The sequence below is a fragment of the Sprattus sprattus genome (assembly GCF_963457725.1).
Source record: "Sprattus sprattus genome assembly, chromosome: 19".
Classification (NCBI taxonomy): domain Eukaryota; kingdom Metazoa; phylum Chordata; class Actinopteri; order Clupeiformes; family Clupeidae; genus Sprattus; species Sprattus sprattus.
In genome coordinates, this window is record NC_137917.1 from 22,156,733 (window position 1) to 22,172,343 (window position 15,611).

The following is a 15,611-nucleotide window of genomic DNA, read 5'->3' on the forward strand; positions in this document are numbered from 1 at the left end:
GTCTCCCTGGAAACGTGACGTCACGTTCTCTGCCAGGGACCGATTTTACAGGAGCAGATGAGGAGGACGAGAGGACGGTCACGGCTGCCATGGAAACTGTCGAGAGAGAATGGATGAAAGGCCGATCTATTTTATGCTATAGGGCACAGTCATGTAAGGAGTATATGTACACTGCCCAATCTGCACAGTTTGCTGCAGAGTGCTATAAAAATTAAAATGCACATGTGGAATAGAAGATTAGTATAGATTAAATAATTGTATGGCCAAAATAACAAAAACTACTAGTTCTGAGCTAGAATAGCCACTTTTATAAATGACACACGCCGAAGCACGTGGCTATGTGCTCATGACACCAACGCATTCTGAAGGGGACTACGTGAGGAATCGTGCGTAGCGATGACTAGTCTAGGCCTTTGAAACATTTTCTTTGGTGAGGAATTAAAGTGACATCAATTTCATATTCTTGCTATTCGTAAACGCGCTAAGGACAGGGAAGTTTAGACCAGCCAACCAGATATTCGAAGTGATCCACTATAGGGATAAGTAGTTTAACATTTAAAGGTAAAAAGGATTAGCCCCTAAAATACATTTCTATTTCACATTATATGTGATAGAGTGTTAATAATAACTCGAAATCTAATCATTTTTGCATTGTTTCTGACGCAAAGCCTAATCGCAAAATGAGCTGAATGGTAGAATCCATGCTTGCATCACCCAAAAGCCATGGCTGAAAGAAAATCTTGTCATGAGAAACGCTAAGGAATAGTGTTTGTGCCCCCTTGTGGACAGTTTTGCCACAACATCAGAAATATAACCAACAACAAATATTTTTAGCATTTTAATATAGCATTATTCACAAAATGAGCCTAACTTACAATTTAGGCTTAATTTATTTAAAGTAAAAATGTAGTTGACATTTAGGCTAGTCAACTTGTTACATTTCCGTTTAGTGCTGTTACATTTAACAGGTTACAGACATATTTTAAACAAATATTTATAATCAAAAACATACGTATTATAAGTTGGTCAGATTTTCTAAAAACATATTTCATGGAAAAAAATTAAACATCAATGCAGGCACCTTTCCAATACACACTTATTTCAAATTGTAACACGGGGAGATGAAATCAAGCATTCTGAGAGTGAGCGTCGGGCCTAACAACACCCTCGAACAAGTACATTATTGACGATACAGTACTGCCTCTCGAACCTTATTGCTTAATTGTACTGTCAAAACTACTCTCTCAATTAATGATTTTGATCTTGATCCAGTAAAGTCTTGAAAGAAAGAGGAACAGGCCAGCACCATATTTAATTTATTAGCTATGATGTTGATGGTGCTTTCCCCCTCAATAGGCCTTTACATAAATGCATCATATGGTAAATTATTGAACTTCATTTACTACTGATATTATCAGGACAAAAAATATTAGTGACATGTTTTCATTTGTGTTGAACATTTGAATTACTAAATAATATTTGTATTTAAAATTCCTAGAGTCATATTAAGATGGACAATCTTCTCTTAGTAGTACAACTCCTGGTCCCACCAGCCTGTGAAGAAAAAGAAGGGCATAGTTATATGCACTTTTCTCGTGTAGTTTTGGTCTTAAGATAGAGATATTGTTGCATTGTACAGTATGTTTGTAGCTGTAAGACAAAACTCGAAGGAACTCACTCCCTGGATGTCGTCTGATTCCAAGTTTCCTGATCTCATCGTAGACAAATATAAGAATTCCGTACGGCACCGGTACAAACCACCACTGCACTCTGAGATGGGAGAGAGAGAGAGAGAGAGTCATAGTCATGTGCTAACTCTGTTTAGACATATAAACTTGCATTTGGAAAACAAAGGTAGGAAATGGGTTCTTTAAATGGTAATCAAAACAAAGAAAATGTTTATTACAGCAGAGGCGTCTTACCGTATTGGCATGAAGTTGAATATGTTTGGCATGCCAGGACAGTAGCAGAGTAGGTTACCAAGTAAGAGTTGGAAGACAATGGCAGACACCAGGACCTTGTTTCTGTACAGAGCAAAACACACACACACACACACACACACACACACACAAACACACACACAGTTATTACGGCAGACACCAGGACCTTGTTTCTGCACAGAACCAGGGGAAACCACACAAGATGAACAGGGAAGAGGCCAGGGTGAATTTCAGAAATTCAAAATGGCATTCCAGATGTTGTTAACCATCTGGACTTACCCTTGAGGCCAACGTACATTTAATGGGCACGTCCTGGCCCAGTACAACAAAACATCAAAAACTACAAAGCAGAAAAGCAAGATGGCTTTCCAATATAAACACCACCAACAGATCAGTCATCAATCGGCCTACTGACCCCCAGAAGCCTTGCTGGAAGACAGACAGACGACGGGTTTTTCTGATCAGGACATCAGAAATCTGGCAGATCTCAATACTGACAAAGAAGACGGTGTAGCAGGTGTACTGCTGGTACAGACGTTGGTTGAAGGTCTGGAAGAGAGTTTTATTTTTTTAATGAAGCCTGCTTGTCGATAAGGTGACATCAAATGTGTTGCAAAGATGGCTTTACATCGATGTGTTGCAAAGGCTGCTCTACATCATTTACAAATACAACTTATCTTATGGTTACTCCTATGGTTTACCAAACTAATACACACACACAGAGAACATTTTGTGAAAAAAATCACTCTTTTGGCCCTGCCTTTTCTGTAGGAGAAAAAAGGTTCACGCTTGTGTTGTGAGTTCTTCACTGTCCCATTCCTACTCACCCATTCCTGGCCATAACCGTCCTGCAGGTCTTGTAGATGAACGTCCTCCCACTGTCCCCTCAGTCCTATACACATCAATGGAAACCAGCCCTCCTGCGCCATTGCAGCAAAGTAATCAGTGAAGCCAGCAAAAGACTGGATTGCACCTGGACATTGGGAAGAGACCGTCAGAATCAGAATCAGGTTTTATTGGCCAAGTAAGTTTGCACAAATTAAGGAATTTGACTTGGTTAAGTGGCTCTCAGTGTGCTTACACAGAATATACATCACATCATAAAATGTGGTATATGGTTTTAAACACATGATGATATGATGGCAGATGTAATTTGGCAATAGGTGAAGGCATTTTAATGCAGCCCGCCATGCATACTCACCAATCTGGAAATACGAGTAGGCGGCCAAAGATTCATTCACAAGCCGATCCTTGCGTGGGTTCCTGGGTTTAAGGTGCATGATGTCACTCTCTGCTTTCTCGTACGCCAGAGAGACGGAGGGGAACTTCAGGACAGATACGGTGAGAACGCACCAACATTAGAGATACGGATGGGAACTTCAGGACAAATTTGGTGAGAATGCACCAACATTAGAGACAGGGAGTGGAACTTCAGGACAGATTCGGTGAGAAAGCAAAAACATTAGAGATGGAACTTCAGGACAGATACGGTGAGAATGCACCAACATTAGAGACAGGGAGTGGAACTTCAGGACAGATTCGGTGAGAATGCACCATCATTAGAGATGGAACTTCAGGACAGATACGGTGAGAATGCACAAACATTAGAGATGTTGCCCCAAAGCTCTCTGTTCATGAACAGCCATATTTGTTTCTTGGCAAAAAACACCACATCAGCCAAGGAGGGTCACAATAACATTGCAACTCTATGTTTATATTAGCTTCTGTGTTTGCAGGATGTGAGCCGCTAGAGAGTGGCGTTCGCGAGGCCAGTGCCCTTGGTTCCATTCCTGTGGAGTAGATTTGGAGGCGCCCTTATGCATGCCTTAACTGTACTGAAGGTTAGTTTAGTGTAATGAAATGTACATATATAGTGTCAGAATACATGTTTTAAATAGGCCATAAGTCACTTCACCACATCTGAGTAGTGAAACAGTATTTTGAAGGCCAGAGGAAACTCACAATGTCGGTGGCCAGCTCAATGAAGAGGATAGTGATGCATCCAAGGGGTAGAGGTACACTGCACGTGATGTAAATAAGGTAGGGTGTCAGCTCCGGAATGTTCTTAGTCAGGGTGTAGGCAATGGACTTCTTCAGGTTGTCGAAGATGAGACGACCTGTGAAGCAGAGGTCATGTTTTCTGTTGTAGACAGAAGGGGATTGACTCTCCGGGGTCAGATCATTTTGTGCAGCCTTTGGACAGTAAAGTCTCTTTATTTCATAATTTGGAGTTGTATTTTGTAGGAGTTATCCAGTGCAAACCATGAGTCACAACTGAAAGTGACACAGCCTCTACAGCACATCTTCAAAACCAGACACTCTCCCACTCTCCCACTCACCCTGCTCAACCCCTGTCACAATGGAGGCAAAGTTGTCATCCAGCAAGATCATGTCGGCAGCGTTCTTGGCAGCATCAGAACCAGAGATCCCCATGGCAATGCCGATGTCTGCCTTCTTCAGGGCGGGGGAGTCATTCACACCATCCCCTGTGACAGCCACAATGGAGCCCTAAATCAGGAAGAAAACAGAAACTTGTCACAGAAAAGTACAACAGCACAACGGACTTCATCACAAACATAACGCCATCCCATAGTCTGTGGGTTCACAGCTGTCTAATGTAACATATCATTTAGGTTATTTTAGCTTTTAATTGTTTTGAAGGGTGGAAGCAAAAGAAGGTCTTGAAATTATAGCATTGTATCATCACCAAGTCCTGGCATGCTGAGCACAAAAAGCAACACGCAGTGAGCTCATCTTTAGGAAAAATAACTATTGAATGCCACTATCCTTAATGCAATGAACCATCTTCCAGATACATCTTTTCAGATGCATTGTTAAAGACAGGCTTATCTTTTATATTCTGTCTGATAACAGCACCAAACACACTCTCCAGCTCAGCCATCCACTGTTCTGACTTGCCTAGCTACAACAAATTCTGTAATATAGTGATACTGTAGCTTGTACAAAAGGCAGATACCTTATTATTCTACTCTATTCCTGACATTTGCAGAGTTAACCTATCCCTACAACTAATTCTGTAATATAGTGATGCTGTAGCTTGCACAAAAGACAGATACCTTATTATTCTACTCTATTCCTGACATTTGCAGAGTTAACCTATCCCTGAATCAGAGAATCATGTTTTCCTTACTGCTGAAACCAGTGATATTTACAGAAAGGGGGACGGAATGAAGACATCCCAAATATGCTGAGTCAGCTGCAGGATATGAAAAGGGCCAAAGGTGAGTCGGAAATGAATATGAATATCCACACACTGCCTTGCAATACCCCCTTTTTTTTTAAAGATTTGTTTTTGGCCTTTTATGCCTTTAATGGATAGATTAGTGCAGAGTTGGACAGGAAAGGGAGAAGAGGTGGGGAGTGGACAGGAGAATTGGCATCGGGCCGGATTCAAACCCGTGACCTCCTTGAGCTTCAAGCCCGAATGTGGTCGAGGCTACTGTGTGAGCTACAGTGCCCCCCCGCAATACAACCCTTTAACATCAAATGTGAATGCATGAACATTATCTAAACGTTCCACAATCAAGAGTATGACAGTCTGCAGCCATTTTCCTTTCCATCAGTTATTGTTTTCGTCTCTCTGTTCAAACAAAAAATGGCCTCCACCTGTCTAGTGGGTAGGGCGAATCAGAGAGGTCTTTTCCTGTCCCAATGGGTAAACACTCACCAGGCGTTGGCAGCTCTCCACGATGATAAGCTTCTGCTGGGGAGAGGTGCGGGCGAACACCATCTCTGGGTGGCTCCTGAGGCATTCGTCCAGCTGCTCACCGCTCATATCCTTCAGCTGCCCGCCGTTGATCACACAGGCTCGGGCGTCCCTATTGGCCACGAGCTCGGATTACTTTTGAGTTTTTGTTGTTATTGTTGCTATTGCACAGTTGTGATGATGTAATTGATTGCCTGTGCTCTATTCATAGAATTCATAATATTTCTATGACATTAACGGTTTCACCCTCATTTTCAGTTTGAGGTATTTTTTTTCAGATTTACTGAAATGGACGCATTAGCTTTGGACCAAAATGGTGTTTATTTCGGGATGGACAGAGATACTGGAGGTAGCCAAACCATAGTGTCTGTAACTGAAATCTAAGATGGTTCCCACCATAGACATATATCATTATCATCATCATATTCATGTCTATGGTTCCCACCTCTTATTGACCTGCTCCACAGGGATCCTCTTCCTGGCTGCGATGTCCTCCACTGTCTCACTCCCCTCTGTGATGATGCCAACATTTGCTGCAATAGCCCTTGCAGTGATTGGATGGTCTCCTGTCACCATGATAACCTAGGAGGTATGCAAGCATAAAGGGCATGGTTAACGTCACCTTTACAAGACCGGTGGGCACAAACTAAAGTGTATGCCCACCCCTGCTGGAACCCCGTCTTTGCCCTCCTTACCCGAATCCCGGCAGTACGGCACTTCATGACGGCATCGGGCACAGTGGCACGGGGTGGGTCGATCATGGAGATCAGCCCGGCGAAACAGAGGTTGGAGGTTTGGAAGTTCATGTCATCAGGGTCGAAACTGTAGCCACGGGGGAACTCCTTCTCATTCAAATACAGGTGGCAGAAACCTGACAGAGGGATTACAATTTTTTTTTTTTTTTTAAAGGAGCCTTTTTTAAAGGTGGGGTTTGGAAGTGTTCATCTAAACTTAAATGCTCTTCGCCACATCTAAGTATCATCTTAACTTAAATGGACTTCGAGCTTATATCTCCACAGCTCTTCTCATTCTATTTGTCTCGAGGTACAATGGCAGTGCTGTTTAAGGGAGAGAGAGCGGTTGTGTTTAATACTCTATTGGATCACTCTAACATACGCTGGTAAGTACTAATGTATGTCATTGACTCCGCATGACCACATAGCAACATGATGCCAGACATCCTGTCAGCTCTTTGTTCGTTATGCTTAACCCACATTCCACATGTGTCTCACTTCCTTTGGTAAACCAAATTCTAAGCATAACTCAACCACCATAGAGGTCACATCGGTTGTAAGGCTCTGAGACATAACTGGCCACTTCTTGGGTAGCAACATTATCTACTCCCACCGCCGCCACCTCCAAAGACGCAGCGGCACACTTCAGACATCTGAAATCTTTTCTGTTATGCTTGTGTTAATATTTAAATTTGTTTTTAATTTTATTGTATTATTATAGTCAATTTCTAATATGTAGGCACTCTGAGATTCCTTGGAATGAAAAGTGCGTTGAAAAATAAAATGAATTATTATTATTATTATTATTATTATCTTACCCAGTACTCTCTCCCCCAGGCTTCCCAGATCCTCGTAGGCCGTCTGGAAGGCTTCTTTCCACTGGTCATCCAGAGGGAGCTCCTGGCCCTTAATCAGAATGGTGGAGCAACGCTCCAGGATCCTCTCCGGCGCGCCCTTCATCACCAGCAAGTAGCGCAGGTCAAGGTGGTCATCCAGCTCATGTATTGACAGCTAGGCGCCACAAGGGGGAGATGGAGAGGTTTGTCACAGACCATAACAGAGATGTGTACACAGGCACTTCCCGTCTATAAGTACTCTTGGTGAGTGATTTTGGTGGTGTGATATCTTTAGAACTGTGCTGTACCAGGTCCAATATAATAGAAAATGATCACTTTGGTTTTTAAACATCTTTAGAGATAAATAACACCATACCAAAACCGTATAACATTGTCTTGTGTAAAGAGATTAGAAAGTGGACATTTGAGCGTACCTGAAACTTGTTGGTGGAATTGAACGGCACCTCACAGACCTTCTTGAACCTAGCCCTGTAGTCCATGACGTTCCCTACGGTCAACTCTGTAAACTTCAGTAGGGCTGTTTCTGAGGCATCACCCATGACCGTTCTCTGTGGGATTAGAGTTGAAAGACAACATTTTAATTATCCCTAAACTATACCTCTCTTTCTCTATTTCTGTCTGTGTGTGTGTGTGTGTGTGTGTGCGTGTGCGTGTGCGTGTGCGTGTGCGTGTGCGTGTGCGTGTGCGTGTGCGTGTGTGTGTGTGATCTCCTCACCCTGGGGATAGGAATGGTTTCCTGGTTGGGCCTGAAGGTGGCTCGGTTGCATAAGCCAGCTACTCTTGCCAGGGCTCTCCATGTCTCTGATGACTGGTCAAAGCTTTGACCTACAGAAAAGACAAAAATGGTCTCAAATGAAACCCACATAAACTGTTTAACAGACTAGATATGTTTTTTTTAAAGATTTACTTTTGGGCTTTTATTTGATAGAGCAGTGAAGAGTGGGAAAGGAAATGAGAAGAGCTGGCGAGTGGACAGGAGAAATGACATCAGGACAATGACATCTCAGCCCAGTAGATGGAGTGTTTCAACGCCCCGGTGCATCAGTCTTAGCCTGACGATGTCATACTCATAATTTTGTGGGCGGAGTTCAGGCTGGTATCCAGGCTACATCAGTCTGGCAATTTCCTCATTATCCTTCCTGGTTGAAAAATTGCGTAATCTTCCTGGTTGAGCAATTACTCTAATTACCTAATCAGATAGTGGACACAAAGTACTAGGGAGACAATACTGCGTATATCAGTTGTAGACTTTTAAGACTGACTAAGTGTGAGAATCTGTGAGATTGACTCAAATTCATCAAAAAAGGTGCATTTCCAAAGACATGGACTCCAATTCCATTTCATTTGATGTTAATGCTAGCGTGAAACAGGACATAAAACCGTTAGGCCCCTCGCCAAAAGCGTGACAGTTGGCAACCCTGCAGCTGACCTCTAAGCCTCACCTGATTGGTCCTCTGTCGTATCTGCTGCGTGGATCTTGTTGTCAAACCACAGATGGGCTACGGTCATCCTGTTCTGGGTCAGCGTGCCCGTCTTATCGGAGCAGATGACCGAGGTTGAGCCCAGGGTCTCCACGGCCTCCAGGTTCTTCACCACACAGTTCTTCCTGGCTAGACGTTTGGCAGTGAGAGACAGACACACCTGGTAGCAGAGATGGAGATAAGCACTGATAAGCATTCTATAGAAGTGATATGGATATTAAATCATCCACTATTACTTGTTTGACTGTTGCAGAATTTGTGTGCATTTTAAACTTAGTAGGATCTAATGAGTGGACTTTTACAGGCAAAGGCAATATTTCAAGTGCTGTTCTGAAGATTTTCTGCTGCTGCTGATTGGTGATATGTGATTGGCTTGATCTGTGACTAATGTCACTAGTGTAAAATGTGTATACATCCCTGTAAGTCGCTTTGGATAAGCGTCTGCTTAATGACTAAATGTAAATGTAGTGTCACTAATGCTGTGTCTGCACTCACAGTGACCGTAGCCAGCAGGCCTTCAGGCACGTAGGCTACCACAATGGCCATGAAGAAGATCATGGCCTCCAGAAAGGCGTAGCCAATGAACATGGCCACCACAAAGAACGTGAACCCAAAGAAAATAGCGAGGCCAGCGATGATGTCCACAAAGTGCTCAATCTCAATGGCAATAGGTGTCTTCTCATTGCCCACACCCGAGGCCAGACTGGCGATTCGTCCAATGATTGTCCTATCACCTGTGTTGATAATCACACCAGTGGCAACTCCTACATAGAGACATAGAATAGAAAGGTTAGAAACAAGAAGGCTCATTATGGCAAAGTCATGTAAACACTGTGTAGGACATTCACCCAGTAGATATACATGTGTGTTTAAGTGGCTGTGTATTTGGCCTCTCATGTGTGTGTGTGTGTGTGTGTGTGTTTGTGTGTGTGTGGGGGGGGATGTGTGAGTGTGTGTGTGTGTGTGTGTGCCTTGGTACATTCAAGAGAGTTTATCTGAGTGCTGTGTTATCTAACCTTCCAGACAGGTGGTGGAGAAGAAGGGAATGTTTCGCGTCTCAAGGGGGAGCGTGTGTGTGTGTGTGTGTGTGTGTTTGTGTGTGTGTGTGTGTGTGTGTGTGTGTGTGTGTGTGTGTGTGTGTGTGTGTGTGTGTGTCTGTTGTGTGTGTGTGTGTGTGACTTATCTAACCTTCCAGACAGGTGGTGGAGAAGAAGGCGATGTTTCGCGTCTCAAGGGGGCTCTCATGGGTGAACTCTGGAGTTTTGCTCTGAGGCTCCGACTCCCCTGTCAGAGAGGAATTGTCTACCTAGACACAGGACAGAGACAGGTCACAAACCTTTTTATTTCTTTTTCCACTGCACAACTACAGCCTGCAGGGTTATAACAGCGGCTTCTCTTTGCTGTACCTGCAGGCTCACAAAACGAGCACATATTTAACCTTAGTTAAGTGGCGAGTGTCCTAGTTAAGAATATGAAGCATTTGTTTTATATGTTGTTCCATTGTTGCACAAGAGTCGGAAATGATGGGGCGCTCTGTGGGTCAAACTGTAGCCCCGACCACATACGGACTTGACGCTCATAGGGGACATGGGTTTCAAAAACGGCTCAATGTCATTTCTCCTGTCCACTCCCCACCTCTTCTCCCTCTCATGTCCTTTCGCACTCTTCACTGATCTATCAATTAAAGACATAAAAGCCCCCCAAAAAGTTGTTAATGTGATGTTGGGGACCCACCTTACAGCCCTGTGCAGTGATGATGCGGATGTCAGCAGGAACTCGGTCACCACCTTTGATCTCCACCAAGTCACCCACCACTAACTCTCTGGCCGTGATCTCATTTTTCTGTCCATCTCGAATTACCACAGCTTGCTGGAAAGAGAAGAAACCTCTTTTTTTATGAATATTCCACAGCTTTTTGTACTAGTATAATATCCGTTTGTTAAAATAGTAGTTATCATTTTTTTTGAAGCTATGAAGGGATGAAGACAGTACCTGTGGCACCAGATTTTTGAAACTGGCGATGATGTTGGTGCTCTTAAATTCCTGATAGTATCCAAAGCACCCGGTTACCACCACCACAGTGATCAGAACCACAGCCAAATATAACTGCAGAGGAAATTGAAAACGAAGAACACAAACAAATGTCATCCCAGCAACATTTCATACAGTATATACAGCTATTTATCCAAACAACATTACTTAAATAAAGCTATTTATCCAAACATCATTACATAATGTACATACAGCATGTACATACATGTACATTTATGCAATTAACTCCTTCGGGCATTGAAAGCTGTATACCAGGTATAGAACTTTTAAATGCCCAAGTATAAAGTGCTGCTTTAAATACAGTCCTCCCTGCCCCACATACATCATCGTAGCAGGAAGGTTCCCCCTTGCCCAGCTCGATGCCGAAGGCGATGAAGCAGATGACAGCGGCCACCCACATCAGGCACTGCAGTCCTCCTGCCAGCTGCCGGGCAAACTTCACATACTCCGGCGTGCCCTTGGGCGGTTTGAGCTCGTTGGGGCCATCTCGCTCCAGGACTTGCGTAGCAAAGGTGGTGGTCAGTCCCTGTGCGCCCCCCCCACCAAAGGAACGAGGTAATAGTGATGAAAGCAGTTGAGGGTGAGGGTCAGACATGTAAAGTAAGAGTTGAAGATAACGGAACCTAGTGTAAAGCATTCGGACTGACAACAAATTGCTTTAAGAAAATTGAGGGGAAACTTTTGGGAGAGAACTTGTTTCCCAAAACCAATGTAGAGGATTGCCAATTTAGTCTATGGCCACTGATGTTACATGTGGGAAATAACACTCAATGTGAATAAATGAAACAGCACGAACACCAAGCATCTCCATAGTGAGTCTGCACAGGAGGAGCAGTAAACCTCTGTGTTGTTACCTTGGTTACGTTTGTCTCTGTGTTATTACCTTGGTTATGCTTGTGCTATACTTCATTTCAAGCTCTTCAATGGGGATCGCATGGTCATCCTTTGGAAGACGTTAATGAACAGAAACACAGCCATTAGCCACTCATGAAATGTCTTTTCTGAACAGGAAAACACAGCCAGTAGCCACTTATGAAATGCCTTTTCTAAACAGCAAAGGAGATTTTGGCACCAACTTAATACCAACTACTTATTTAATGCCTGAGAGGAAATTAAAATGACACAGGAGACTGTTGTTTTCAGTCAATGTAAAAAAAAAAAAAAAATCAAAGAACCTTAATTATTCAGGCACTGGGCTTTGTAAAGCGCCTTGAGTCAATTGCATTGTTTTGGTGCTGGATAAATAAAATTGAAATTATTCTGGTCACCTACAATGTCCATCTCCTTTTTCATGTTCTCCATCCTCTCCTTTTTCTTGACCTTTTTCTTGATTTGCACGTCTCCCCCCTTGGTGTCCATCTCGACAAACATATCGTAGGAATCCTACGGACAGATAGAAGCAACTTCTTTGAAGCTTTTCATCTCTTTGACGCTTTCACTCAGGAAACATGCTTGAATATTACTTTGGGTTTTCTTGGGCTGCAAAGTTGTATTGTTGGTTAATGAAGAAGAACATACTCACTTTTACATACATTAGCCTTCAAACTTAAAAGAAGCATCATTTACTGACTTTTACATCATTGACTGATATAATTTACTGATATTTTAGAGCCTTGCTCTACCAGTAAAGTATCACAAGAAATATTGTGTTTGTACTTTTAATGGCTGACATTGATTTATACTACATTTTAAATTATTTTTAAAAAGGTATTTTCCACAAAAGACATTCTACTCATGACCTTTCAAGTGAATTTTAATGAATCAGTTTAATGAATCAGTGCATTTTTAGAAATTCTCACCCCTTTGCTCATGATGCCTGTCCTTGAGTCTCTGTCCAAATCGATGGTTGTCCAAACCCCACTACCTCTTCCCCCCGAAATCTTGAAATCTTTTTATAATTCCACACAGTTCTCCGGAAACGTCCCTGACGCCACAGAAAACGACTTATCAGCCTCGATAGGTTTATATACCAAGCCGAAGTCCTTCACTTACAGCAGCCCGCCCTGACCTGCCACTGCCAATGTCAAGCAAGCTTAAGGGCGCTATGGTAATTTTCCCCATCTTGTATCAACGTCTTTACCGTTGTGCGTAACTGCTCTACCTGTGTTATCATTGTGAAAACAACGGTTTCATGTTTGCGCAGGTAACAGAATCGTGCACGTTTCATACCTCACTAACCCCTAAGTTGAAGCAATGACAAGGTCGCTTCAGAAGGCAATACAGTTATGGTGTTGTAAGTCATGTAATGTCGAAGATTAAGAGCATCATCATCTTCTAAGTACCTCTTGATGTGATGACTTTTCATAATAAAATGTCACTGATTTATACTATCTATAATTTGATTGGCTAAAATGTTCTTAAATGAAATAAAGGCAAGAGATAGTATTGAGCGTGGCCAGAAAAAGAACAGAATAAGTATGAGTAAATTAGGGCTATTGAAACTCTCTCTTAATTAGAGTTCCCAAAAAGACCATTAATCAGCTTTAGCTCATTCAGAATGCTGTTGCCAGGGTTGTATCCAGGGCCAAGAGAAGCACATTTCTCCAGTTCTAAATTCTTAACACTGACTTCCAGTAAGTTTTAGAATAGATTTTAAAGAGCTACCGCTCTCTGATATGTTGAAAGAGTATAAACCAAGTAGGCTCTTAGATCCATGGACAGAGTCCAAACTAAACATGGGGAAGCAACATTTTGCTGTTATGTTGCATGCAACTGTCACAAACTACCAGAAGGTCTTAGATGGGCTCCAAATGTAGTCATTCTTATCTCCGGGTTAAAAACATTTCACTTTCATGTGCCTCTAATTGAGCTCTAAACCTTGCACTCTATACTCTTACTGCACTCTGGAAGTACTTTCGACAGGGAAGTGACTCACAGGGAAGTGACTCATTGAGCGTATTGGGTGTTCCGACAGGGAGGTGAGCTTCTTGAGCTAATTCGGTGTTCTGAAAGATATACACACACAGCTGGGGCTACTTCCACTATGTTTTTTTCTACTTTAGGCGGCTCCCCAGAATGCTCCAGTGATTTGAATGAGCCATCCCAATGTTTGGGGGTCTGATATTTCTTTTTAACAACTGCTGGCAATGGGTTTTGTGCTAATGATTCACATGTTTCACAAGTAGTCTGTTCACTACTAACCACTTTTTCAAAGAGTTTTTTTGGAGGAATGTCTTTTATCACACCCCTACAAATGTACTTTGTACATTCTTTTAATTATATTACTTTCTTTTCGCCAAGGTTTTATTCTATTTGATGTACTTTGTTCTTTCTTTTAATTACATATTTTCTACATATTATTTTTTATCTTTTAATGTTTTTAACAGTTTCACCATGCATTAGGACACTCATGCCAATCCATATCTTTTGTATTCATAATATACAACTTATATGTACAAACTGAATATGTCAACACTTCTTCCAGTGGCTAACCATGCCGGCCCCATGCTTTAAAACAAGGTCCTCAGCCTTCATTCAGGTACTGTATAGTTAAATTCAGATTTAAAACAAGGCCCTCGGCCTAAATTCAGGTACTGTATAGTTACATTCAGATTTAAAACAAGGCCCTCAGCCTTAATTCAGGTACTGTATAGTTACATTCAGATTTAAAACAAGGTCCTCAGCCTTCATTCAGGTACTGTATAGTTCAATTCAGATTTAAAACAAGGCCCTCAGCCTTAATTCAGGTACTGTATAGTTAAATTCAGATTTAAAACAAGGTCCTCAGCCTTAATTCAGGTACTGTATAGTTAAATTCAGATTTAAAACAAGGCCCTCAGCCTTAATTCAGGTACTGTATAGTTAAATTCAGATTTAAAACAAGGCCCTCAGCCTTAATTCAGGTACTGTATAGTTAAATTCAGATTTAAAACAAGGCCCTCAGCCTTAATTCAGGTACTGTATAGTTGGATTCAGATTTAAAACAAGGCCCTCAGCCTTAATTCAGGTACTGTATAGTTAGATTCAGATTTAAAACAAGGCCCTCGGCCTTAATTCAGGTACTGTTAAGTTAGATTCAGATGGTGTCAGAAAGGAATGCACTCATGAGTCTGAGTAACAGTAAGCATACGTCTTGTGGTTTAAAGCATCAGTCTCACAGTAAGCATACGTCTTGTGGTTTAAAGCGTCTTGTTTAAATATGACTTGCTTACTTTTTCTGAAGCACATTGGCACTGAAGAGCAGCCCTGTAAGTATGACTCAAAATTGAGAAATCAAGGCAGAGGTCAACCAATGACTCAATGACTCCATGTTTGCCTTTCCTGATCCACACATGGAATATTCCCTCTAGTTCAAATATCCATGATGTATCTATGTGACAAATGACGTGCCTCATGTTTGCAGTTTTATGGAAAGTTATTTTATGAAACCTATGCATTGTTGTCCATAAAGCATTATTAAACTGGCTGAGGCTCCTTTTGTAGTAGATTTGTTATATCTAGCTCAGTTTGTCCTGGCTCATGTAAAACTACTCTATGGTTCTTTCCTGAAATTAATGTTATAAGCTCACACATTGATCCCTTGCAGGGTTCAACACTAACGACCTTGTGCACCAACTCATACCCTTGGGTCGCCAGAGAGCACATGGCTAGGTAGCGTGAAAAAGAATGGGTTTCTCGCACCTCAGGTGCAGAAAACAGGGTAAAAGCTCACCGATTAGTTACAAACACACAATTACATTAATACTGGACCAGAGAACATTAGAAAGAGCTCTCCTTTCTGTGTGAAAGGGGAACTGTAAGGCACTGAGGTGAATGTGACCTCTGTAGACTGTCCTTTGATTCCAAAAGGTTTGGGTAAATACCAGCCACAGTCCATTGCA

General features: G+C 42.1%; 1 protein-coding gene across 1 annotated transcript; it reads right to left on the reverse strand.

Annotated features, from left to right (window-relative positions):
- Nucleotides 1-1,525: 1,525 nt before the first annotated feature.
- Nucleotides 1,526-12,154, reverse strand: LOC308380176 (potassium-transporting ATPase alpha chain 1; the record flags this gene model as incomplete). The annotated part of the gene is made up of 22 exons (XM_080857449.1): nucleotides 12,064-12,154; nucleotides 11,675-11,734; nucleotides 11,114-11,317; nucleotides 10,732-10,845; nucleotides 10,474-10,608; nucleotides 9,928-10,045; nucleotides 9,235-9,503; nucleotides 8,701-8,899; nucleotides 7,974-8,083; nucleotides 7,672-7,806; nucleotides 7,220-7,412; nucleotides 6,363-6,538; nucleotides 6,113-6,249; nucleotides 5,629-5,779; nucleotides 4,280-4,448; nucleotides 3,903-4,057; nucleotides 3,142-3,265; nucleotides 2,768-2,913; nucleotides 2,356-2,489; nucleotides 1,923-2,024; nucleotides 1,679-1,770; nucleotides 1,526-1,554 (listed from the first exon to the last, which is right to left on the reverse strand). The coding sequence occupies exons 1-22, from the start codon at nucleotides 12,148-12,150 to the stop codon at nucleotides 1,526-1,528; spliced, it is 3,039 nt and encodes a 1,012-aa protein (XP_080713575.1). The 5' UTR covers nucleotides 12,151-12,154.
- Between the last annotated feature and the right edge of the window lie 3,457 nt (nucleotides 12,155-15,611).